Raw genomic sequence first — 22,018 nt, 5'->3', positions numbered from 1 at the left:
ACTAAAATCACATTTCCTCAGCAGTCTGCGCTAGGTTTCAAGAATGCAACAATATAACATAAACAAACACCATTTAACGCATCTTTCGCAAAGCCAAGGAAGGCAGCACACAAGTTGGTAAACCTGTAGGGGAAATACGCCAAGCTGAAGCAGTGGGCAAATTGGACGAGGGTGGAGCCACTGAGCCAGTGCCGTTTCGACACTTCTCCTTAAAGGAAACATTCACAGTCTGTGACATAAAATTGAACACATTCCTTAGCCAGGAATAATTAGCACATAATGTACCCAAGCGCATGAGGCACTAGGTACTGTCTGTATATTTACTTAGTATCGGGTCTGTATGCTGTACGATATACAGAATATATGGTTTGCATACTCAGGCAGGCTCTGCACTTACCAGCTCTGTAAGTACACCTAAGTTATCTGTGTAATTTGTAGACAGGGAATGATAACAGTACCTTCCTCATCACCTGGGTGTGAGGATTAAGTGAAGTATTACCTGTAGCTCTCTTTACCTAAGTAAAGCTCTTAGCACAGGGCCCAGCGCCCCGTGTCCACTGAGTGACTGTTAGCTGTCCTGCTCTCTTACGGCCATTGCTGATGGAGGGAATTTACCATCTAAAAGCTCTGTAACCCTACCATCAAACTCTGGGTAATAACTGTGATCATAAATCAAACTCCATTTCCTATAAAGTGGCAGAAAACTATGAGCATGATATTAGTGTGTAATGTAAAAATGAATGTATGCACCCATAAAATTGAAGGACTTTGAGGATTAAATAATTCATTACTAAAAGATACTAGTTTTGCTGCTAAGTATGAATAAGTACCTAGTCTTGGCAATAAAGATAATGTCAGGTTTTTATTGCAGTGCTGGAGAAAAAGGGAGCTGTATGTTACAATGTATCACAATATATTTGGATTTAGCATGGAAATGGAGGAGGTAATTAGGTCGGCCATTCCTTTTGGTTTGCCTGGGACATTCTCAATTTACGTTTATGGCCCTGTTTAATTGTTAATCAACTCTTTCAGATGTGTCCTCCTTGAGAGGATAAATTATACAGACACCATAGTGATACAAGCACAAACAGTTGAGATGTTGATTGAAAGTTTGACTTGAAGCCTGGGGATTGGCCAAGGCACCAATCAGCTGCCTAAGTAAGATGCCAGCTTCCCACCAGGCCTAAACGGGACAGAAGGGCACAGTGGAGTTAGTGAAAGATGGTGCATCCTCACTTCTTGGATCTCAGGCATGAGATGTAGAACCCATGAAATATTTGGGACGAAGCACTAGCTGTGCATGCTTGGATCTTGGGGGAAAGAGTAGAATTTCCACACTGTCTTTCAGACATTGCTTTTCATGCTGCCTTTGCAGAACTTGAACCTGGGCTTCCCCAGAGAAGACCAGTCCAGCCTGGCCACAAAGAGCCATGCAAACAGAACTGAGAAACAATTCCAGGCCAGATTGCTTACACTCAATAAATATTCCTTCAGCTTAGGTGCTGCTGAAGTGAGCACAATAAATATTCCTTTAGAATTAATTTCATTTTAAATGAGAAAATGAGAAATTCACATCTCCATTTCTCTCCCTTTCAACTTCTGGATAGTGGAGAAAAAAATCAAGATATGCTATTAAACACAGTTCTTCCATTTCTGCATTTTCTGCTCAGGTTCTAGCAATGGCAACATATTTCAAATTTTTTAGAGGGTTGAGGAACAAAATTTTAAATCCAAATATAACCCTTTGCCTTATCATCATATAAAGAATTCTCAACTGTTATCTACTTGTGCATGATAAGAGTGTAAGTGCACTCTGCTTATCCAGAGAGACCTCCACAGGGGGACCAGGTGTCACCCCCGGAAAATGCCAGAGATGCCGCACTGATCCCTGATAAGTGCATGCAGGGCTGGGGGCATAAACACTGAACACTGTGCATCCTCAGCCTAGCTCTGCCTGTGAAGAATATACACTTGTGATACACCAAGATCAACTGGTTCTCAGGGAAATGCCTCGATTTCTTTTCATTCTTTAGTCAGAAAAAGCAGGGGTCTTGACAAATCTGCTCTCTTAAAAGAATACTCTTACACCTAAGATGGCCCTGGCCCCTTCTCTCTGCAGCTACCTAAAAGCAGTAAAGAAAATGCACAAAAAGAAGCAAAACTCCATCTTTGAGGAAAACTTAGCACCCCGAAGGAATGCATGTGAAGAGGATCCACAGGAAAAGACCATGAGAAAGGATGCCTGCCATGGCCACATTAACAGGGTACAGAATGGGTACCAGCCGCCCTTGTTTGCAACAGGAGTGGGGAGTAAGAAGGTAACATGATGTGTCAGGGCTGAGCAAGCAGCAGTACAGGTGGGCCCAGCCATCGGCGCCAGCCTGGAGCAGGCGAGGAGACCCGGCAGAGTGTGTGCTGAAATCAGGGGAGGCCGAACTACCGTCATCCCTCAAAGCCCTCTGTCCTGTACCCCCTGTGAGGAACGTGAATGGGACCTGGCCCTGAGCATTGGCCTACTTTTTCCCCCAATTGTCCTGTGACTGATTTTCCAGGAAGAAATCCCCACCTTTGAGGAGGATTTTAGACCCACTAAACAAAATAAAAGAAGGAAGGGGTCATGAGAAACAAAAGGCAAACTAAGAACCCACCCTGAGAAAGTGTCCACAGAAGTCAATGGAAAGAGGAAAAGAGGAATAAAAAGTAAAACAGTTAAAACCCAGGACAAAAACAGTACTGAACCCATTCAGGGCTATGAGGTCCTGCTTGAGATGAATGAGCAAAAGTTCTAGGGGGTTAGACAGATAAAGTTCTAGGGGGTTAGACAGATAAATGACAGATAAAGACCACAGATAAAAGGTGATCCAACATATACATAAATGGTGTCACTTAGGGAGCTAAGTAAAGGCAGAAAAAAAATACCCAGATTTAAGTATAAAACTTTTCTGAAATAGAGTGTCAAATCTTAGGATTAAAAGGGTATGCTCTTTCCCTGGGGGAAATGAATTAGACTCATTAATACTAAGATATAACCTTTCAAAGCTACTGGACTTCAAGGAAACAGAATTATGTCACTTACAAGGAAAAATAAAAAAAGCAAGCCAGCTTCTGATTTCTCCAGAGCAGATTAAGGAAGCACACATATGAGTTTCAGGGAAAGAAAGTATGATTCATTAATTTTATACCTAAATTGTCACTAAAAAAATGAAAACAACAGCCACATGGCTGTGAGCATGCAAAACTTCAGGAAATAAACTTCTTAAGAGCTTTTCTGGAAGGAATTAACAACAGAATGAACTTCATCCAGCCAGGAAAGGAATGGATAGGTGACAAAAAGATTGCCAATGAGCACTGAATCCTTTCAATGACTAAGTCTAACGAAATTGTGGGAACTACAGCAGTAGAATAGAGTGTAAATGTTATAAACCATAATGAAATAGATACCAGAGAAATAACCGAAGGGTGCGAAGTGGATTTTCCATTTCCAGTAATATGGTGGGCTGGATTATTTTGACCTACTTTCTCTCTAAAACCACTGACATTTTTGGATAAAATATATTTAAAACTTTTTCTTCAAGTCATTAAAGACCTACAAGAGAGTAAGATATTACCAGGCCATCATCTAGCTGAAAGAAGAAGTCTGCTGAGCTAAGTAGTTACTGAAGCAGAAGACACTTGCCAAATTAGGGAAACAAGAGTTTGGTTTTGATACCCTTTTACAGTGAGATACAGGAGTCAAAGGTCAGCACCAGCCCAAGTTTCATAGGTTATGCCCTCACTGACCTCTCCCTAACAAAGTTGGGTTCTGCAAAGTACCTCAAGTAAGAATACCTCAAGTAAGAATGTTCTAGAAGTAAATGCATACTGCTGTCTATCCCTATGAAACTGCAGAGAGAGTTCCCTTGATGCTGGGCAACCAAGGTAGGAAGATAAACCCTGTGACCACAAAATTGCCCTTGAAGACCTGAAGCTAAAGTAACATCACCTGGGTGGCTGAATAGGACCTAAGCTATTTAAAGAGGTCCTAGGCTGGTACTGCCCATGGGCACCAGGCAGAGACAAAACACATCCTCTCAGGAGGGTCACATCTTAGGCCTCAAAGAATTCTCACTCTTCCAGATACTCTTCTAGAAAAATAAGCAGCTCACAGTAAAAAATTACTAAACACATAAAGAAGCATGAATGAGAAGCAATACAAACCATAGCAGTAACCGTACCCAAAGACTTGGAATCACTGCAACACATTTTTTTCCTATTTTGGAAGAAACAAAAGACAAGCCAGCATATTGAAAAAGAACCAGTGAACATTTCTAGAAACAAAAGATAGAACATAGTTGAGGGTAAATGCAAACTGTAAGTTAATTGCAGTTTGATACCATTTATACAAATTGGAAAACACAAAATACTGTAACTGTCCATGGATACATACTTATGTAAAAATATTTGAAAGGTTCTATAAAATATAAACACCAAACCTAGGACAATGGTTGTATCTGGAGGGGCCGAGGCAGTCAGAGTGACTTTATCTATACTGTTTGTTTTTCCTTTTTCAAAAAAAGGAGCCTATGTGCAGAGGGGGCGGTGGCATGGGAGGAGTCTGAGCCTACATCCTCCCATGTACACACTGAGCCTACACCACACAGAGCAACGTATCCCAAGGAAGGATGGAGGCCCGAGTGAACACCTTCTGCAACTGAGAGATAAAAGACCACAGGAGAAAGGGGCAGGAGAGAGAGTGACAGAGGGAGCCCCACCCCCAGTGTGGCCCTGTATAGGGAGGGATATCTCTGAGCTGCTGGAGCCCAGAAAAAAGGCTGCTAGTTGGAGGGTTCAAACCCCACCACAGCAATAATTGAAGGAAGCTTATTTTCAAACCTCCCGCACTTGTCACATGGCAGAGGAACTACTGGAATTCTCCACAGGCCCGGAGGCACTGGTGGGTGCCATTGACTGTGTTCCCCCGACACTGCTGGTGTGAACAGGAGCAGGGTGAGTGCCTTTGTTTATATTCTCCCTGGACACTGCTAGTGCTGATGGGAGCAGGGTGAGTAGCATTGTTTACATCATCCCTGCACATTGCTGGTGCAGACGGGAATAGGGTGAACACCGTTGTTTACATTCCCCACACGCACTGATAGTGTGGACAGGAGAAGGGTCAGGGCGAACACACCAGCTCCAGATGTGAGCTCCTGCCCATACCCAGACATGCCTCTCAGAGACCCAGCAGGCCCTCCAAGGTGGTACTAGTGTGCCATGCAGATTCATCGTGCCTGGCCACACCTTTTACATGGCCCCAGCCTGGTGCCAGCCTGGGAGATCACCAGACTGCATCCATCCACTCCCAGCCACCCCAGTAGCATGACCCCAGCTGGCACCCACCCAGGAGACCCCTGAACCAAGCTCTTACATCCTGTTTGCCATGCTAGGGAGGTGCCAGCTTGTTGCCCACTGAGCTTCCTGGACTGTGCCCCTTCAACACCAGCAACCCTACCAGTGCAGTCCCAGCTGGTAATCACACAGGAGACCTTCAGCCCACACCCTGGCAGTCCCAGCACTGGGACAGTCCACCTGGCCTCCAGTCTGCCAGCCCAAACTGCCAGGCACATGCAGTTTATCAAGAGGCTGTTCATAAGACAAGTAATGACTCTATAGCATCTTCCTATGCTGATAGACAGTAACTGCAATGGGGCTGGTGGGGGGAACTTAATAATATGGGTGAATGTTGAAACCACAATTTGCACATGTGAAACCTTTATAAAATTGTATATCAATGATACCTTAATAAAAAAAAAGAAGAATGGATCAGTGATTTGGAAGATAGAGAATGGAAAGTACTAAAGCTGAACAGCAGAAAGAAAAAAGAACAAAAAGAAATGAGGACAGGTTAAGGGAGCTCTGGGGCAGTGTTAAAAGTCCAAACACTTGCATTACAGGAGTACCAGAAGGAGGAAAGAGAGAGAGAGGAGTAGAGAACTTATTTGAAGAAGTAATAGCTGAAAACATCCCTGACCTAGGGAAGGAAACAGAAGTCCAGTCCAGGAAGCACAGAGAGCTTCAAACAAGATGAACCGAAGAAGGTCCACACCAAGACACATAATTAAAATGACAAAGATCAAAGACAGAGAATCTTACAAGCTGCAAGAGAAAACAACGAGTTACCTCCAAGGGAATCCCACAAGGCTGTCAGCTGATTTTCCAGCAGAAACTCTATAGGCCAGAAGGGAATGGCACGATATATTCAAAGTGCTAAAAGAAGAATACCTACAACCAAGGATACTTCACTCAGGAAGGTTATCATTCGGACTTGAGGAGAGATAAAGAACTTCTTAGATAAACACAGGTTAAAGGAGTTCACCATCACTAAACTAGCCTTACAAGAAATGTTAAAGGAACTTCCTTATGAGGAAAGGCCATAGTAGAAGAACATAGTGAAAAGAAAACATTTCACTGATAAAAGGAAACAGATAGCAAAGGTAGTAGACCAACAAGTTAAAAGCTATTAAGAAGGTGAAAAGACATGTGGTAAAACCAATTACTTTTAAAAATTATTTAAGGGAATCACTAAATAAAAGGTGTTAGGGAAGACATCATATATGTATAAAATGTGGAAGACAGGAAGTTAAAAATGTAGTACTGTGAGAATGCATTTGAACTCGAGACCATCAACTTAACATAGACTGCTATATATGTAAGACATATATATATATATATATATATATACTAACCACAAACCAAAAACATACAAAATAAAGAGAAAGAAATCTAACCACAACATTGAAGAAAGTCATGACACAAAGAAAGAGGGCAAGTGAAGAAGAAGGGATCAGAGAAGGACAAAAACACCCGGAAAATGTTGAACAAAAAGACAGTAAGTATATACCTATCAGTAATTACTTTAAATGTAAATGGACTAAGTGCACCAATCAAAAGACACGGGGTGACTGAATGTATAAAAAAATAAGACTCATCTATATACTGCCTACAAGAGACTCATTTGGACATAAAGACACACACAGACTGAAACTGAAGGGATGGAAAGAGATACTCCATGCAAATAGAAATGAAAAACAAAAAAGCTGGAGTAGCAGAAATTATATCAGACAAAATGAACTTAAAATAAAAACTGTAAAAAGAGACCAAAAAAAAAAAAAGGACACTATACAATGATTAGGGCTTAACACAGCAGGAAGATACAATGATTGTAAATATCTATGTACCCCAAAGAGAAGCACCTTAATACACAGAGCAAAAACTGACAGATATATGAAGGGAGAAATTGACATATATTTCAATTAATATATTCAAATTGAATTATACAATAGTAATGCAATAGTAGTAGGGCACTTTGACACCCCCTCCCTTACAGCAATAAACAGATCACCCAGACAGAAGATCAATGAGGAAGCAATGGCTTAAACAATACATTAGACTAAACGGACCTAAAAGATACATACAAAATATTACGTCCAAAGACAGCATAATGCTCATTCATTTCAAGTGCACATGGAACATATCAGGCCACAAAACAAGTCTTAAAAAATTTAGGAAGACTAAAATCATACCAAAGCATCTTTTCTGGCCACAACAGTATGAAACTAGAAATTAATTAGAGGAAAAACTGGACAAAACACAAACTTGTGAAGGCTAAACAGCATGCTACTAAATAACCAATGGGTCAATGAAGAAATTGAAGAGTAAATAAAAAATACTTAGAGCATAATGGAAATGGAAACACAATAATGCAAAATCTTTGGGATTCAGCAAAAGCAGTTCTAAGAGGTATATTTATAGTGTTAAAGGTCTACTTCAAGAAAAATCTAGATCTAACTTTACACTTAAAGGAACTAGAAAAAGAATAAAGAAAGCCCAAAGTTAGTAGAAGGAAGGAAATAATAAAGATCAGAGCAGAAATAAATGAAATAGAGACTAAAAAATCAATGCAAAGGATCAATGAAACTAAGAGCTGGTTCTTTGAAAAGATAAACAAAATTGATAAACTTTTAGCTAGACTCATCAAGAAAAAAGTTTCAAGTAAAAACAGAAATGAAACAGAAGTTAAAACTGAGACTACAGAAATATGAACAATTATAAGAGATTACTATAAAAAACCTAACTGAACTAACAAACTGGACCTAGGAGAAAAGGATAAATTCCTAGAAACATGCCATCTCCCAAGACTGAGCCAGGAAAAAATAGAAAATCTGAACAGATAAATTGCTAGTAATGAAATTTAATTTTTAATAAAAAAAAAAACCTCCCAACAAACAAGAGACTAGGACCAGATGGCTTCACAGGAGAATTCTGCCAAACATTTGAAGAAGAGTTAATACCTATCCTTCCCAAGCTATTCAAAAAATTAAAGAAAAAGGAGAGCTTCAAAACTCATTCGATGAGGCTAGTATTACCTTGATACCAAAACCAGACAAACATGCTACAAAAAAAAATTACAGACCAATATTCCTGATGAACATAAATGCAAAAATCCTCAAGAAAATATTAGCAAACTGAATAAAAAAATACATTAAAAGGATTATTCATCACGACCAAGTGCGATTTATTCCAGGGATGCAAGGATGGTTCAATATTCACAAATTAATGTGTTACATCATGTTAACAAAAGGAAGGATAAAGCCATGTGGTCATCTCAATAGATGCTGAAAATTTGTTTGACAAAATTCAGTATCCATTCATGATTAAAAATCTCAACAAAGTAGGTACAGAGGGAACATGCCTCAACATAACAAAGGCCATAGATGACAAACCCACTCTATTTCATTTATTTCTGCTCTGATCTGTATTATTTCCTTCCATCCACTAACTTTGGGCTTTGTTCTTTTTCTAGTTCCTTTAGGTATAAGGTTAGATTGAGATTTTTCTTGTTTCTTGAGGTAGTTTTTAGTTCTTTTCACTAAAATAATCCTCAAAATACATACGGATCTACAAGAAAACCTCAAATATTCCACACCATCTTGAGAAAGGACAAAGCTGGGGATATCATGCTTCCTGATTTCAAACTATACAACAAAGTGACAGTGATCAAAACAGTATGATATGGGCAAAGAAACAGATACATAGACCAATGGAACAGAATAGACATCCCAGAAGTAAAGGAACCCCTATATAGTCAATTAATATATGACAAAAGAGGCAAGAATTTACAATGGGGAAAAGATAATGTCTTCAATGAATGGTGTTGGGAAACTGCACAGTTGCACGCAAAAGAATGACACTGGATCGCTGTCTTATACCATACACAAAAATAAACTCTAAACGGATTAAATACCTAAATATAAGACCCAAAACTATAAAGCTCCTACAAAACATAGGCAGTAAACCCTTGAACATCAGCATTTGTGACCTTTTCCAGATCTGTCTTTCTAGGCAATGGAAAGAAAAGCAAATAGGTGAAGCAGGAAAATTTAATAAGAATTTACCTATCTTGACCTGGGTGAGGGTTATATAAGTGTATACAAATGTCAAAAGTCATCAAGTAGTGTGCTAAGATTTGTGCATTTCATTGTCTATACCTCAATATAAAGATTTTAAGAAAATAAAAACAAATTAAAAAGGGGACTGTGCATATATCTGAAATTTCAATAGGTGTAAAGGACAGGTTAAATCATTTATGGTATGGCTTCCATGTGCCATGCAGAGTAGGTGGATCTGTGTACAGCTGATGTGGAACAGCAAGAGTGGTGAGAAAGTACATCACTGCTGCCACCTGAAATCAAAGTAAGGCTCTAAGATGGAACCAGAGGGAGAGCATGTTGATGGCTGCTGAATCCAGGGCTTCTCTCTGAATTTCCCACAATCTCTGTCTCTGCAGAGAGACAAGTTAGAAATAAGACTTTTTGCTGTATTGTAACTTCTATTTTACAAAAGCCTTGAAACAATGATTGCTTTTGGGAAAGGAAGTCTGGTGTCAGAGGTGGGATGGAGACTAGAAACCCTTTCAACTGTTGGAATGTTTAATTATGGGCACATGTTACCTATTAAAAAATGTAAAGGGTAAAATATCAGGCATCTGTTCTTTTATGTACAGTTTACACATTTATAGCAAGAGAAAAGAGTGGAAAACAAATATCCCTTTGCATACTAAAATCATTGGAATGCCTTCCCATGCTTTCTCCAGGGAGATATGGGTGCTTCCACGTGGAATAGGGACTCTTAAAGACATCAGATAGGGCTGTCACATGAAAAATTAGTGTATGATATGAAGCCAAAGAAACTTCAGTTAAATTTCTGGAAGTACTGGGCAGGTAGCAGGGAGAGGTTAGTAGGAGTCCGAGACCTCAGTAGCGACAGTTTAGATTTACAGGAGGAAGTGTCTTTTATTAACCCATGACTCACTGAGTGTGATGGCTCCATGGGGAATAACTGATACTGTGACAAGGTTTATTTTTCATGATGTAGAATTCACACCAACTCAGCATATTTCCTACATGGCTACTCTGTTCAAGGGACTGGACGAAGGTGTGCCCTGAGATAAATAATGCCGTTTGTGCCTTCTGGAAGGGGCAGAATTAAGATGTCCAGGCAAGTCCAGGATAAGGCAGGTGGGCAAGGAGACTCATGGGAGGACTGTGGTAAAGCTCAGGGGAGAGGTGGTCTGGAAAACATCTGGGCAAAAGGGGGGAAGTCTGGAAAGCGGAGAGCAGGCATGGAAGGACACTTTACAGCCCTTTTTCTCAGCGATTAGCTTTTGGGTTGCCTGTAGTAATGAAAGCTTTTATAAAGATCAGTTTTCTCGTATTTCATCTCACTTCCTTGGGAGAACTCCTGACAAATGAATTTCCTTTTCTCATTATATATTGGCATTTCTGATGAGCAGGGACCTACATCATTAGATTTCCAGACTCTGCAAGTGCTGGCTTAAATATCAGACATCCGCAGAGGTCAGAAGGGTACAAGTCCTTATTCATTGAAATGCTGAATTCATTCTGTTGAAGATGCCTTTGAAAGTCTGGGCTCAGAGCGAACTGGCCATCACCTGATTGTTCTAAAATCATGGTCTAAGTGACTTTATTTTGCTTACATTTATATCCAGACGGAGTATTTCTATGTGAGTAGTGGTTGTTACCAGCAACAGCCCATGTTAACTTTTCCTCACTCTATGTGTGGGTCAGGGCGGGAAGGGAATTTGGAGCTCCTTGAAATAGACGTCTCCTCCCTCTGTGGCTACTTAAACAAAGTTGGATCGCTCCATCTTTTCTTAGTCAGAAGAGACTGCACAAGATTAGCCCATCTCATTTTTACAAAACAGCGTGTGCTGTATATTCTACAGACGCAGATGAAGTGTCGATTAGGAGAATGTCCTGTCTGCCATGAAACCTGAAAATCTCCATCTCTACAGAAAATGCACACAGCCTTCTCCACTTAACACGCTACAGGATATTCAGAATGTAATTCAGCCTCTGCTATGGTTCTGAACAAGAGCTGGTTCCAAGAAAGACCAATTAAATGAGAATGCCTGGAGCATGATACTGTTACAAGTAAAGAGAAGAGAAATGCAAACCCCTCTTGTTGCAGACAGTCTTGCGCGATGCCGAAGTGTTCCTGCCCACCCGCTCTTCACCAGGAGGGCACATCTCTGTGGCAGGAGACAGACCATGAGTTAAAGGCTGCTGAAGCAGTCTGGGATCTACAATATGCTAACCGTCACGGTCTCCTCTGCGGTTCCCTCATCCGTCCCACCTAGCCATCTCTCTCTGCATGCCTCCATCTAGGAATGCAGGTGAAGAACGAGGATTTGAGCCCTAGCTCTCCCACCTGGGGGCCTTACTAGATAAGCGATTGGCTTCATGGTCCCTCGTTTCATCCTCTGTAAAATGTGGCTAATGGTCATATCTGCCTCCTGGGCTCCAGGGGACAGTCAGAAATGCCTGTAAAGAGCTTAGCTCACAGTACCAGCTGCAGAATTGGTGCTCAATAAATGTTTGCCATTTCATAGCAACTCAAAATACAGATACAAAGCCCTTCTGCCAAAATAATTAGTAAAATAACACACACACACACACACACACACGCATACAGTTACACACCATTCAGTTATAAGAATAGAAGTAGAAACTAATCTCCTGCCATTGCTGTTTCACTCCAGTTTCTGCAGTGCAGACAAGCAGTGCCTGGAAGAGGGTTGGTGATATTCTCAAGGCCCATAGCTTTTTTAGGAAAGGATTTTGACTCAGCAGAAATCAATCTAGGATGGGTTGAGCTGTCCTTTTGGTTTCCTATCATTCCACCAAAGAGGCTAATCTGACTGGAAAAACAATCTCACCCGGTTAGTTCAGATTTATGATTTACTGATAAGGCCACACAGAGGAAAAGCACTTCCTAACATTTTCCAGGAAACTAAGGGCTCTGAAAAATAAAAACAACCCCAGACTAAATAAGGCCACTCATCGGGATGTCTAGTTCAACTGCCTTTTTATGGGGCAAATCTTTAAAAAAATACAGAAAAATACTAAGAGACTGATAGTTTCATGGGGTGTTTACTTGTTAGGAGGACGGCCCGTCTGTGAATGGAAGGCACCCCGTATGCCCCTCGTAGAATCACGGACGCTTCAGCTGGACAGCAGAACACTGCATCTCCCTGCTGCACAGCCTCCTCTAGACAATTTTCTGTGAGCAGAGAAATGTATTTCTTAGCGGTGCTATTGCACGTTTTTACTTCAACTTTTAATGAATTAATGAAGCCAACTAATCAGAAGAAACTGCATGAACGATTTCAGCTGGATATGTCCTAGAAATCTAATGAAAGCCCCAAGAGTTTGTCCCTGTTCCTTCTGTCTTCTCTTCCAGGAAGAAAGCTATGCACATGGGTGTTTGGCAATTAAGAGTATCACCTGAGTGTCCTCATATGTTCAGTCTTTTGAGGGTCACACTTGTTCTTAAGTTCAAATTTAGTGACCCGATGCTCTCACTTGTGTAACAGTAGGACACACTGTCCATGCCCAAGCCTTTCTCAGTTTCCCTGGGTGGTGTCTCCATGGTCTGCCCACTTCCTGGGGCCCTGTCCAGGCTGCTGTCTTGGTCCTCTCTTAGCATCTCGGACATGACTCTGCAGGGTGCTGTCCTCCCCTGGACATTTCCCTTAGTGTGACTGCACCTTCCCCCTTCTTCTCCAGCCAGCTCAGGACTGCCTCTAGGCGGCAGGGGTTAGCACACCTCCCTGGAGGCTGGAGGACGTCACAAAGTAACCAGCATGCAGAAGAGGAACATTAAAACCTGTACCAGATGTTACTCCTCCTAGGGCCCCTGGCTTACCCAATGCTTCTGGGGCCCCCTTCCCTCCTAGAAACCTGGCCAGTCGACTTTACACATGATGTTGAAGGCAAGGAACGTGATCTGCTCACCCTGTTCTGCACGCTCTTGAGCGCCCCCTCTCTCCCCTAGCCGTGTCCCATCTCCCCCTCCGAGGCTGTGGTGCCAGAGCACAGGCCTGCTGCCTGAAGTTGCTTCCTTCCAAGAAGGCCCTTTCAGAATCCTGCTCAAGACACATGATTGGCATGAGCTTTATTTTCTCCCCTTAATACATATTAAACTTTTTATTTTAAAAAGTATCATAAATTATAATTGATTTCTTTGGGGTTTAAAGTTAGATAATTTTGAACACTTTTATAATCAGAGGAAGACAACATAAAATATTTTAAGATTAACCATCACCAGGTTTCTCAAAGCTTTCTGGGATCCATCCATAGCCAATCCCTGCAACTTCCCCTGTTTTTCTTTTATCCTCTTTCCCTTCCAGAGTCTGACAGAACTCTCTACTTAGCAGCAATAAGGGCAGGAAAAGTCCCTTGGTGCATCTAAAGTGCCTTACAATATGCAAATGTGTGCTGATTTGTCTCATCTCCCCAGTAAGTGCATGTTCCAGGTGGACTGCAAACCCAGTATATCAAGTTCGGGCAGGACAGGGTCCACGCCCAGTTGCATAGACGTCCCATCGCGCTCTCCGCCTACGCGCACGGTTGCAGGCGACCACGTGTCCCGCTGGCCTCTCTTTGCTCTTTATCTTTTTACTCTCCTTCTCTCAAGCCCACGCTTCACCTTTCATGCTCACGTTGTGGTTAGGGAGAACTTGGCAATAGTCTGCTAACATCTAGACGAATACACTGAACTATTTTCCTCTAAAATAGCTGACAGGATGAAAAGGAAATGAAAGTTTGTTTCCGTGATTAAGGCAAAGGAGTTGGGTTGAGCGGCTCGAGTTCCCAGGGTCATTTCCTGGTGAAGGAAGTGGCGCTCTGGAAGGGGACATCTGTGGACAAGAGAGGAGCTGATTCAACTGTCCTTGATTTTTAAAAATTAAGCAGAACATTTGATGGGAAGATCAAATGTTTTCTATAAAGAACTAACTTACCCTTTAGGTGTGAGGTTGACCAATATCATAGGTTTTATGAGCGCTTTTTCCTTCTGAAGAGTTTAGATGGTAAGTTCGGATGAATGAAGCTGCGCTAGCTGTGTAGCTGCGTGTGTGTCATGTTGTGCGGGGCAGGGCGTGGGGAGCTCTGAAGCACAAAATATCGGTGGATTCAGCCTGTGCTGCCAAACAAGAGCCACCGTGCAATAGTCAGCACACCTGCAGGGAATTAATTCCAGTTCCCCATGTGTCATGGGAGAGAAAGTGCGAGCTAAGTCTATATCATATGTTTTGGAAAAGTTCCAGACACCAGCCTGGAGTGAGAAATTTGGATTTTGCAGTTAGTAATGTTTTAAAGGGTTATGTTACCTTTGTTTCATAAAACAGAATGAAAGCCTTTTTTGGGGCCTATTTTAAAGGATATCTTGAGGGAGTCCCTTTTGCAGGCATTCACTGAGGGTGACACAAGCAAGTAGAAATATCTTTCTTTGGATCAGATGGTCTGTTAGAGACAAACCCAGTTTGACATGGTACAAAGGCAAGTTGCTTAAATGCGGACATAAAAAGCCTTAGTATAAGGGAATCTGCAGGGAAGAGGCTTACAAGCTCTGTGGATATCTGAAATTTGCATGTGTAATATTGAGTGCTGGTGCAGAGCTTTGTCAGCTTCTTGATTAAGTGCATAGCCCAGAAAAGCTTAGGATGTGCCCATTGTCTTCCACCAATGTAAAGCCAGGGCAGGTTAGAAAAACAAATGTAAACCATAGAACTGTCAAGAGCCAAAAATATAAACAGAAGAAATTACAGGTGGATCTTAACTGATACTGAATCACAAGAGGACTTTGCAAGGACAAAAAGAACAGGAGGATTCACAAAAGCAAAGATTGATAAGTTTAATATTCAAAACTGGAACTCCTTTCATACCAGAAAAATATAATAAAATTAAAGGACAAATGAGGGAAATGTCTACAATAAATTACTGGAAAGGGGTAAATAGTCTCAATCTAATAAGAAAAACTCTTACAAATGAGGAAGAAAAACTCTCTCTCAAATAGGGAAAAACAGGCAAACGACAGGAGCAGACAATTCACAAAACGAATATCGTTAATTTTAGCTGTACACTGGAGCTACACATACGCTGGAGGCTCACGCCAGCCAATTCTCTGCTTCTCATTCAGTGACATTGTGTTAATAGCTTGAAATTGGCCAGGTGGGAGTTTTCACAGTAGAGAAATGATGCACAATTTTTTTTTAGACAGTCGATTTACCAGCACACCATTGGTCAATAGACATATCAAAAGAAGTTCTAGAGTACCAGTAATCAAAGAAATAAAAAAAGAAATATACTCCGGACAAGATAAAATGAGCACATTTCACCCTATTTCTCCTGCAAATTACCACAAAAAGTTTGGAGAAAATTTATAAAGCAATTGACAGAGACTCTGAAAGTTTGAGAAAAGTAAATGGACTGGCTAAGGACCTCAGAACTCAGGGACCCACCCGACAGGGAGTTCTTGTTTTCTGTTTCTGCCTCTTTATATCCTGACCTGGGCTCTGGAGAGGTGCCTAATCTGCAGATGCCTGGCCAGATGGCACCAGACCAAGAAAAGCTCAAGGAAAGCCTCTGCCTCTAGCCAACAGACTTCAAGGGGGTGACACAGTACGAGAGAAACATTTTGACCACACCTGACTCCACTCCAGCTCCAGGCAAACACCAGACAAGGCCATGCTCCTCCCCCTCCCCACCGCGCGCTGCATGCGGGAGGTGACAGAACCCGGCTCTCCATCCCTCGTTGCCGTAAGAGGCTGTGCCACTTCCCTGGAACAGAGACTGTGGGCAGAACCTTGCAGTGGCTTTCTCATCACCCTGGAGGCCAGAAGGAAGTAGGATAACATTTTTCAAATGTTGAAAGAAGACATATTCAACCCAGAATTCTATATCCAGTGAAAATATCTTTCAGGAATAAAGGTGAAATAGACATTTTCAGATGAAGGAAAACTAAGAGACTTTGTCACCGTCAGACCTGCTAAAGAAAGTTTTTCAGGTAGAGAGGAAATGATAACAGAAAGAAACTTGGCGCAGCAGGAGTGAAGAAAGAATGCACATATATTGTAAACTTTGGAGAAGCACTTTCAATCAAGGATGATTTTCTCCCCAAAAGGACATTTGATAATGTGTAGAGACATGATTTTACACATGCAACTGCCGTACAGTTGGTAGAAACTGAGATGCTGCTAAACATTCTGTGATACACAGGACAGTCCATACAACAAAGAGTTACCTCACCCAAAATGTCAGTGATGCTGGCGGGTGGGAAATCCTGCCCTAAAGCACGCCCTCACCCAAAGCATGCCCGTTAGTATCCCTAAAGTCACCACTTCTGTTTTATAATAGCAAAAATTAGAGCTATCCAAGCATGTCCACTAATTGGCAAGTGCTTAAAAAAGTATTCTATATACACATATCATGCTACTGTTAAAATAACACTCTCAAGAATTTTTAATGCCATGGTAAATGGGAATGATGTTAAGGCAAAAAAGAAGTATATAAAGCAATATATATATAGAATAATCTAAATAATGTTTAAAGACACATTAAATGTACAATGAGAAGAAAGTGTAACTGATAGCTGTGAGAAATGGAACAAAATGTAATGATGTTTTTTTCGCTTGTCTTTACTTCTGCTCCCTTCAAGTTTCCTACTGTGAAAAAATGATGTCATGTTCACAGTGCAAGCAAACAGAAGCAGTTACTGCCAGAAACAGCTTAAAAATGAGATGATGCACATAAAGTATCTACTACAATGCTATGCCTGCCATGGAGGAACTCCATAGGTGGTAAAATATTTGTAAATGTTTTGAAAGTGAAAAATGGCAAAAGTGCACACCCACAATTATTCCGAAAGTGACCGTCTCTCTTTTATTATCCAGGCCTAATTATTAATAGTGCTCCTGCCACATGGGCACCCTCACTGTTCTGATCATAACAATATTACTCAGAGTAACTAAAATATATTTACACCATTACTATACGCCAAGCGCTCTGCAAAAAGCTTTGCACAGTTCATGACATTTAACCATCTGAGGAGCTGAATTATCTGCATTTTATAGAGGCACCGAGAAGTTAAGCCACATGTCCAAGTTCAGACATGAGCAAGTAGCAGAGTCTGGATTTGAACTACATCCAGCAAGTCAGCAGCCGAAGGCGTACCTGGGCATGCCTAAGGGCAGGGTTGGCCGGCAGGGGCCTGGCAGGGACGCTGGGTGCACGGGGAGCCTTGTGGAGGGGTGGGAGCACCCGCTGAGGTGAAATGGGCTGCGAGGCGTCCAGGGCTTTGAGGGGCCTGCTGATGTCAACACTCTGACTCGGCGGTGGTCTCCGCGTGCTGGCCTGCAGGGTCAAAGCACAAAAGCCATGATGTCACGGCCTCACAATATCTGTGATGCCTGGAGGAGAGCGCAGAGCTGACCAGTCTGCCCTAGCAGGGGGGGCCTGCGGTTGAGTCAGAGAAGAACAGCGAGGAGTTCCATGAGACGGGATCTATCAGCACTCCTTTAAATGTCAGCATTCTAACGGAAGCGCCCCTCTACCCCAGTCTGGGAAAGTGGGGTCAATTTCTATTTGAAATTTTAAACACTTGGCTTAATTCATTGACAAATAGGTGTAAGGCCCCTGAGAAGTGCTAACAAGGGTAGGGACCCAGACCAGGTTTTAAGGAAATTATGCAGGAGTTGTGAAAAGGATACCAGCTTAATGCATAGGAAGCTCAGAGGGGGCAAGAAAACCCCTGGGTCAGGGGAACGGAGGCTTCCAGAAGCCAGGGTGGAGGCTGGGGGCCTGCATGCAGATATCCTGTATGGTGTGCTTGTCTTCTGCAACAGATCAGAACAGAGGCTGTATGGGCCTTGGGCCTCAGGCCTGCCCTCCCTTTTTCTTTATTTCTAGAAACAACTTTATTGAGGTGTAACTGACATATGACTAATCGTACACATTTCAAGTGTATATTTGGTACATTTGGTACATTTTGACATATGTCCACACCCACGAAACCATCCCAGTAGCCGGGGTAACGAACCTCCCCATCACCCCCTTGTCTCCTGTTTCCCACCCTCCCCTGCAACTATCGATCAACTTGTCGTCACTATACAATAATTTGCATTTCCTAGAGCTTTATATAAATTGGATCAGAGCATGTGCTCCATAACTGTTTTGAGATTCATCCATGATGTTGTATATATTAATGGTCCATTCTTTCTAATTGCTGAGTGACATCCCATATGGGTAAACACACTGAAGTTTATCCTTTTACCTGTTGATGGATATTTGGGTCATTCCTCATTTTGTGTTCTTCATAATAAGGCTGTGGTTTTGGTTCCCTCAAATAAAGCTGTCCTTGCTAAGTCCCACATTTGGGGATGAAAGATGGTAAAGCTATCAGGGATGGCGGCCTCCCCTTTGGAACCCAACCCTCTTACTTTTTGGGTCTGGGAAGATAAAATAGTTATTGCCTACTGAATATGTGATAATGACCTTTTGAATAGTTTGTCATTTTTTTAATACCAACTCTGTTCCCTGCTATAGTATGGACTCTTGTCGAATGAGTCCAATATTCAGTATTCTTGTGGATACATCAAAAACAGTTGGTGGGGAAAACTGAATATCGGAGTGAACTCTAGTAATAACTCACCAGGATAGCAGGAAAGTTAAGAGACTGTAGGGAGCCGGCAGGCACTTTGGGTTAAGGATCCAGCTCCTGGAAACCAGAGGGTCAACAGAGCTTCCACACCCAAGGCTGGAGCAAAATGGGTCCGAACATGGGCTCGGTGTAAGTCGGTGTAATGTCTCCAGGATCTACTGCTACTCAAGCTCTCATTGAAAAACCCGTGCCTCCAGGCCCACACTGCCTTCCTATGCTTGCTTGAAACTTACCTTATTTGTGGTGCAGCGTGGTGGCTTCCTCATCAGGCCTTTGCTGAGGTGTGTGAGGCGAGCCTGCCCAGGCTGGGAGCCACCAGACGGCCGGGAAGGGCGTACGCACCTGCAAGACAACCCCAGACATGCTGGGCCAGGCCGTTTGCCCTCTGGCCGACTTAGCTTTTCCTAGCTTGTTCTCAGCAACCCTCAAAAAATAATTATTTTAACTCAGTATGGTAAACATGTAAAGGAAAAATTATCAAATGCTCTTACAAGATTAAAAAATAAATATTGATTTTTCCCTCCCAAAGCCACTATTCTGTTAAATTAGTTCTTGCAATCCATAGAAACGTAGCTTTGTGACACCTGGGAGGTGATTTGTATAAAGCTGGCTTTGCAGCAATGCTTTTGAAAGTACTTGATCAAAAGCTATCCCATCTGATGAAAATATTTTAACATCCTATGTCTTATAAAAAGTACTAATGTAAGGGTGAAAAAAAATAGATCATACCACACCCTTATTATTGTGTATTAAGCAGTGAGTAGTTTGAACGGAAACCAGAGAGGCAGCTAATTCAGCAGAAATTGTAAAAAATCAAAACAATTTTACTTTCGAGAAAATCTGAGCTCTTCTTTGCTAAGGAAAACAAATGAAGAAAGTGGCTTATATGCTTTCAAAGGCCATTTCTTGAAAAGAGGACCCAAACCCCAGGTACCTTAGCTTTTCAATGGTTGTTTTTTTATCCATAAACAGCAGTTGTATCAACGTCTTCCTTTTGAGATAAACCACAAACCCAGCAGCAAGAAGACACAGGATGGTCACCAGAACGCCTATCGTTACACCTTGGTTATCTGAAACAAAAGGCATTTGATCAGGGTGGGAGGCAGGTAGAATGAAATATGGGAGCATCAAACTGTGACATTTACACTGAAGTGAACTTGGAAAGAAGGAACAGAAATGAGGTGTAAATCCCTGACTGAGGTCCTGATAGAGCGGTCTTACTTCAAAGGTCGTGTTTGAGGTTCCATCCCTGTGGCCATCATTCATTTCTGACCATTCTGGAACTTGTTAAGTAGGATTATTGTCTGATACGTCTGGCCGCGGCCTTGACCACACCGGCCTCCCAAGTGTGACAGCAGCAGGGGAGTGTGGCCACAGGAAGCCATCACTCAAATCCCATGAGGATTGAAGTGGTCCCTGGAGTAAAATCTTCCCAGGCCCTATCACAGAGACGCTACTCCTGGCTCCTTCCTAATTGCTTATTTATTTTTTTTGTATTTCTTTAGACCGAGACTTTATTTCTGGACATCATTAAATTACAAGGTGAAAAAAAAAAAAAAGAAGAAAAGAAAACTCACAGCTGAAATGGAATACCCATGAGTTTTGTTTTGTTATGTTAGGCCTTAAAATACAGCCTTTGGGGGCAAACCCCTTTCTCTGGGAGAACGCTGTTTATTTTCTCTAAGGAAACATCTCCTTCTGTTTAGTACACAGACACTAAGACTCCTCGCGGGTGTGGGAAGAAAAGGAAAGAGCAGGCACCAGGTTGGGCTATGCCTGCAGCGATGGTCAAGGGCCATCTGGGAAGGACGTTAGGGGAGGTTAGCGGAGGTTTCTGTGCAATTTCGACTTCCCCATGAATTCTTCGAGAGCACAGACTTCGATTCATTTGTCTGTCTTCCTACCAGCGATGTTCCGGGTGTGCTTCACCCGGTAGGTGCACACCATGCCTTCGAGCCTGCTGGTGACGGCAGGGCGGCCACCTCTCCCCACCTGCCTGTGTCCGGGGTGCCCGGCTGGCTGGGGGCCAGAGCGGCGGTGGATCTGACTGGGGAAGGATGCCTTCACACGCTCTCTGTTTCCGGACTTCATATCCATTTAACAAGTCCTATCAGGGACAATCCACATGTGACAGTCTTGATTCATGTGTTGGTGTTACTGGAAAAGCATTGCTCTGGTTTCCTGGCCAAACCATCATTCTCTTCAGACTGTGAGCCAGCAATCACGGGCACTCTGGCTAGAGCTCTGCTGTCTCTTAACAAAGCTAATTAACAAGTGAGCAGCATAATTTCCAGTTTCTTAAAACCAGTCCCTAAATCTTAAGCTGATCAATTTATCCAATCCAGCACAGGGCCTCCAAACTGAACTCCATGCAGCCCTCCAGGTTGCCTGTCTCCATGAATGGCAGCGCCACCCATGAAACTGCTCAAACCGGAAACCTGAGCAGTGGGTGGGACCCCAGCCCCTCCTCTCCACACCCAGAGTAAGCATGTGCCCTGCACAGCCTGCCCCACATCCACCTCTTGGAATCTTAGCATGCCATGCTGTGCTTGCTTAATGTCCCTCCACCACCTGGACAGGCAGCTGGCACATGGCAGACGCTAGAGACGTCCTTGCTGCATGAACGACTGGGCCTCAGTCAGGCGGGCATGCGGGGCCCTGGGGGGTGAGGCCCACCACACAGCTGGGCCCGCACCACAGGGCCTGCCTCTCTGCCTGCACTTGGAGAAGGTGTGTAGCATCCTGCCTTTTGTGAAGTTGGCTATAGTGGATAGAGTTCGACTCTTCTGCTGTTTTCACTTGTTTAAAATATTCCTGCTACAATGGAGAGCTGGCAACTGTGGATTCCCCAACTTTTTGAAGCCCTAAAACCCGAGTACTGGTGGTCATGTGTGTCCACACCAGAGAGGCCCACGGTGTGCTGTCCACCTGCCGTCTTCTCCAAGTCCTCAAATGCCAGCTG

General features: G+C 42.6%; 1 protein-coding gene across 4 annotated transcripts in view; it reads right to left on the bottom strand.

Moving 5' to 3' along the window:
- ADAM12 (ADAM metallopeptidase domain 12) overlaps positions 1–22,018 on the bottom strand; it is a 328,481-nt gene that overhangs the window by 8,469 nt on the left and 297,994 nt on the right. For all 4 annotated transcript variants that reach the window (XR_012132960.1, XR_012132961.1, XR_012132959.1 and 1 more), the window contains exons 19-21: positions 19,991–20,126; positions 19,290–19,398; positions 17,571–17,750 (exon numbers count right to left, since the gene is read on the bottom strand). Coding sequence is in view for 1 of the 4 variants with exons in the window: in XM_037011665.2 (XP_036867560.2) it covers positions 17,571–17,750; positions 19,290–19,398; positions 19,991–20,126 (425 nt within the window). In the remaining 3 variants the exon portion in view is untranslated. The remainder of the gene's footprint in view (positions 1–17,570; positions 17,751–19,289; positions 19,399–19,990; positions 20,127–22,018) is intronic.

The sequence above is a fragment of the Manis javanica genome, chromosome 7 (assembly GCF_040802235.1).
Source record: "Manis javanica isolate MJ-LG chromosome 7, MJ_LKY, whole genome shotgun sequence".
NCBI classification, from domain to species: Eukaryota; Metazoa; Chordata; class Mammalia; order Pholidota; family Manidae; genus Manis; species Manis javanica.
Note: the sequence above shows the minus strand (reverse complement) of the source record. Positions and strands in the feature narration are given on the sequence as shown.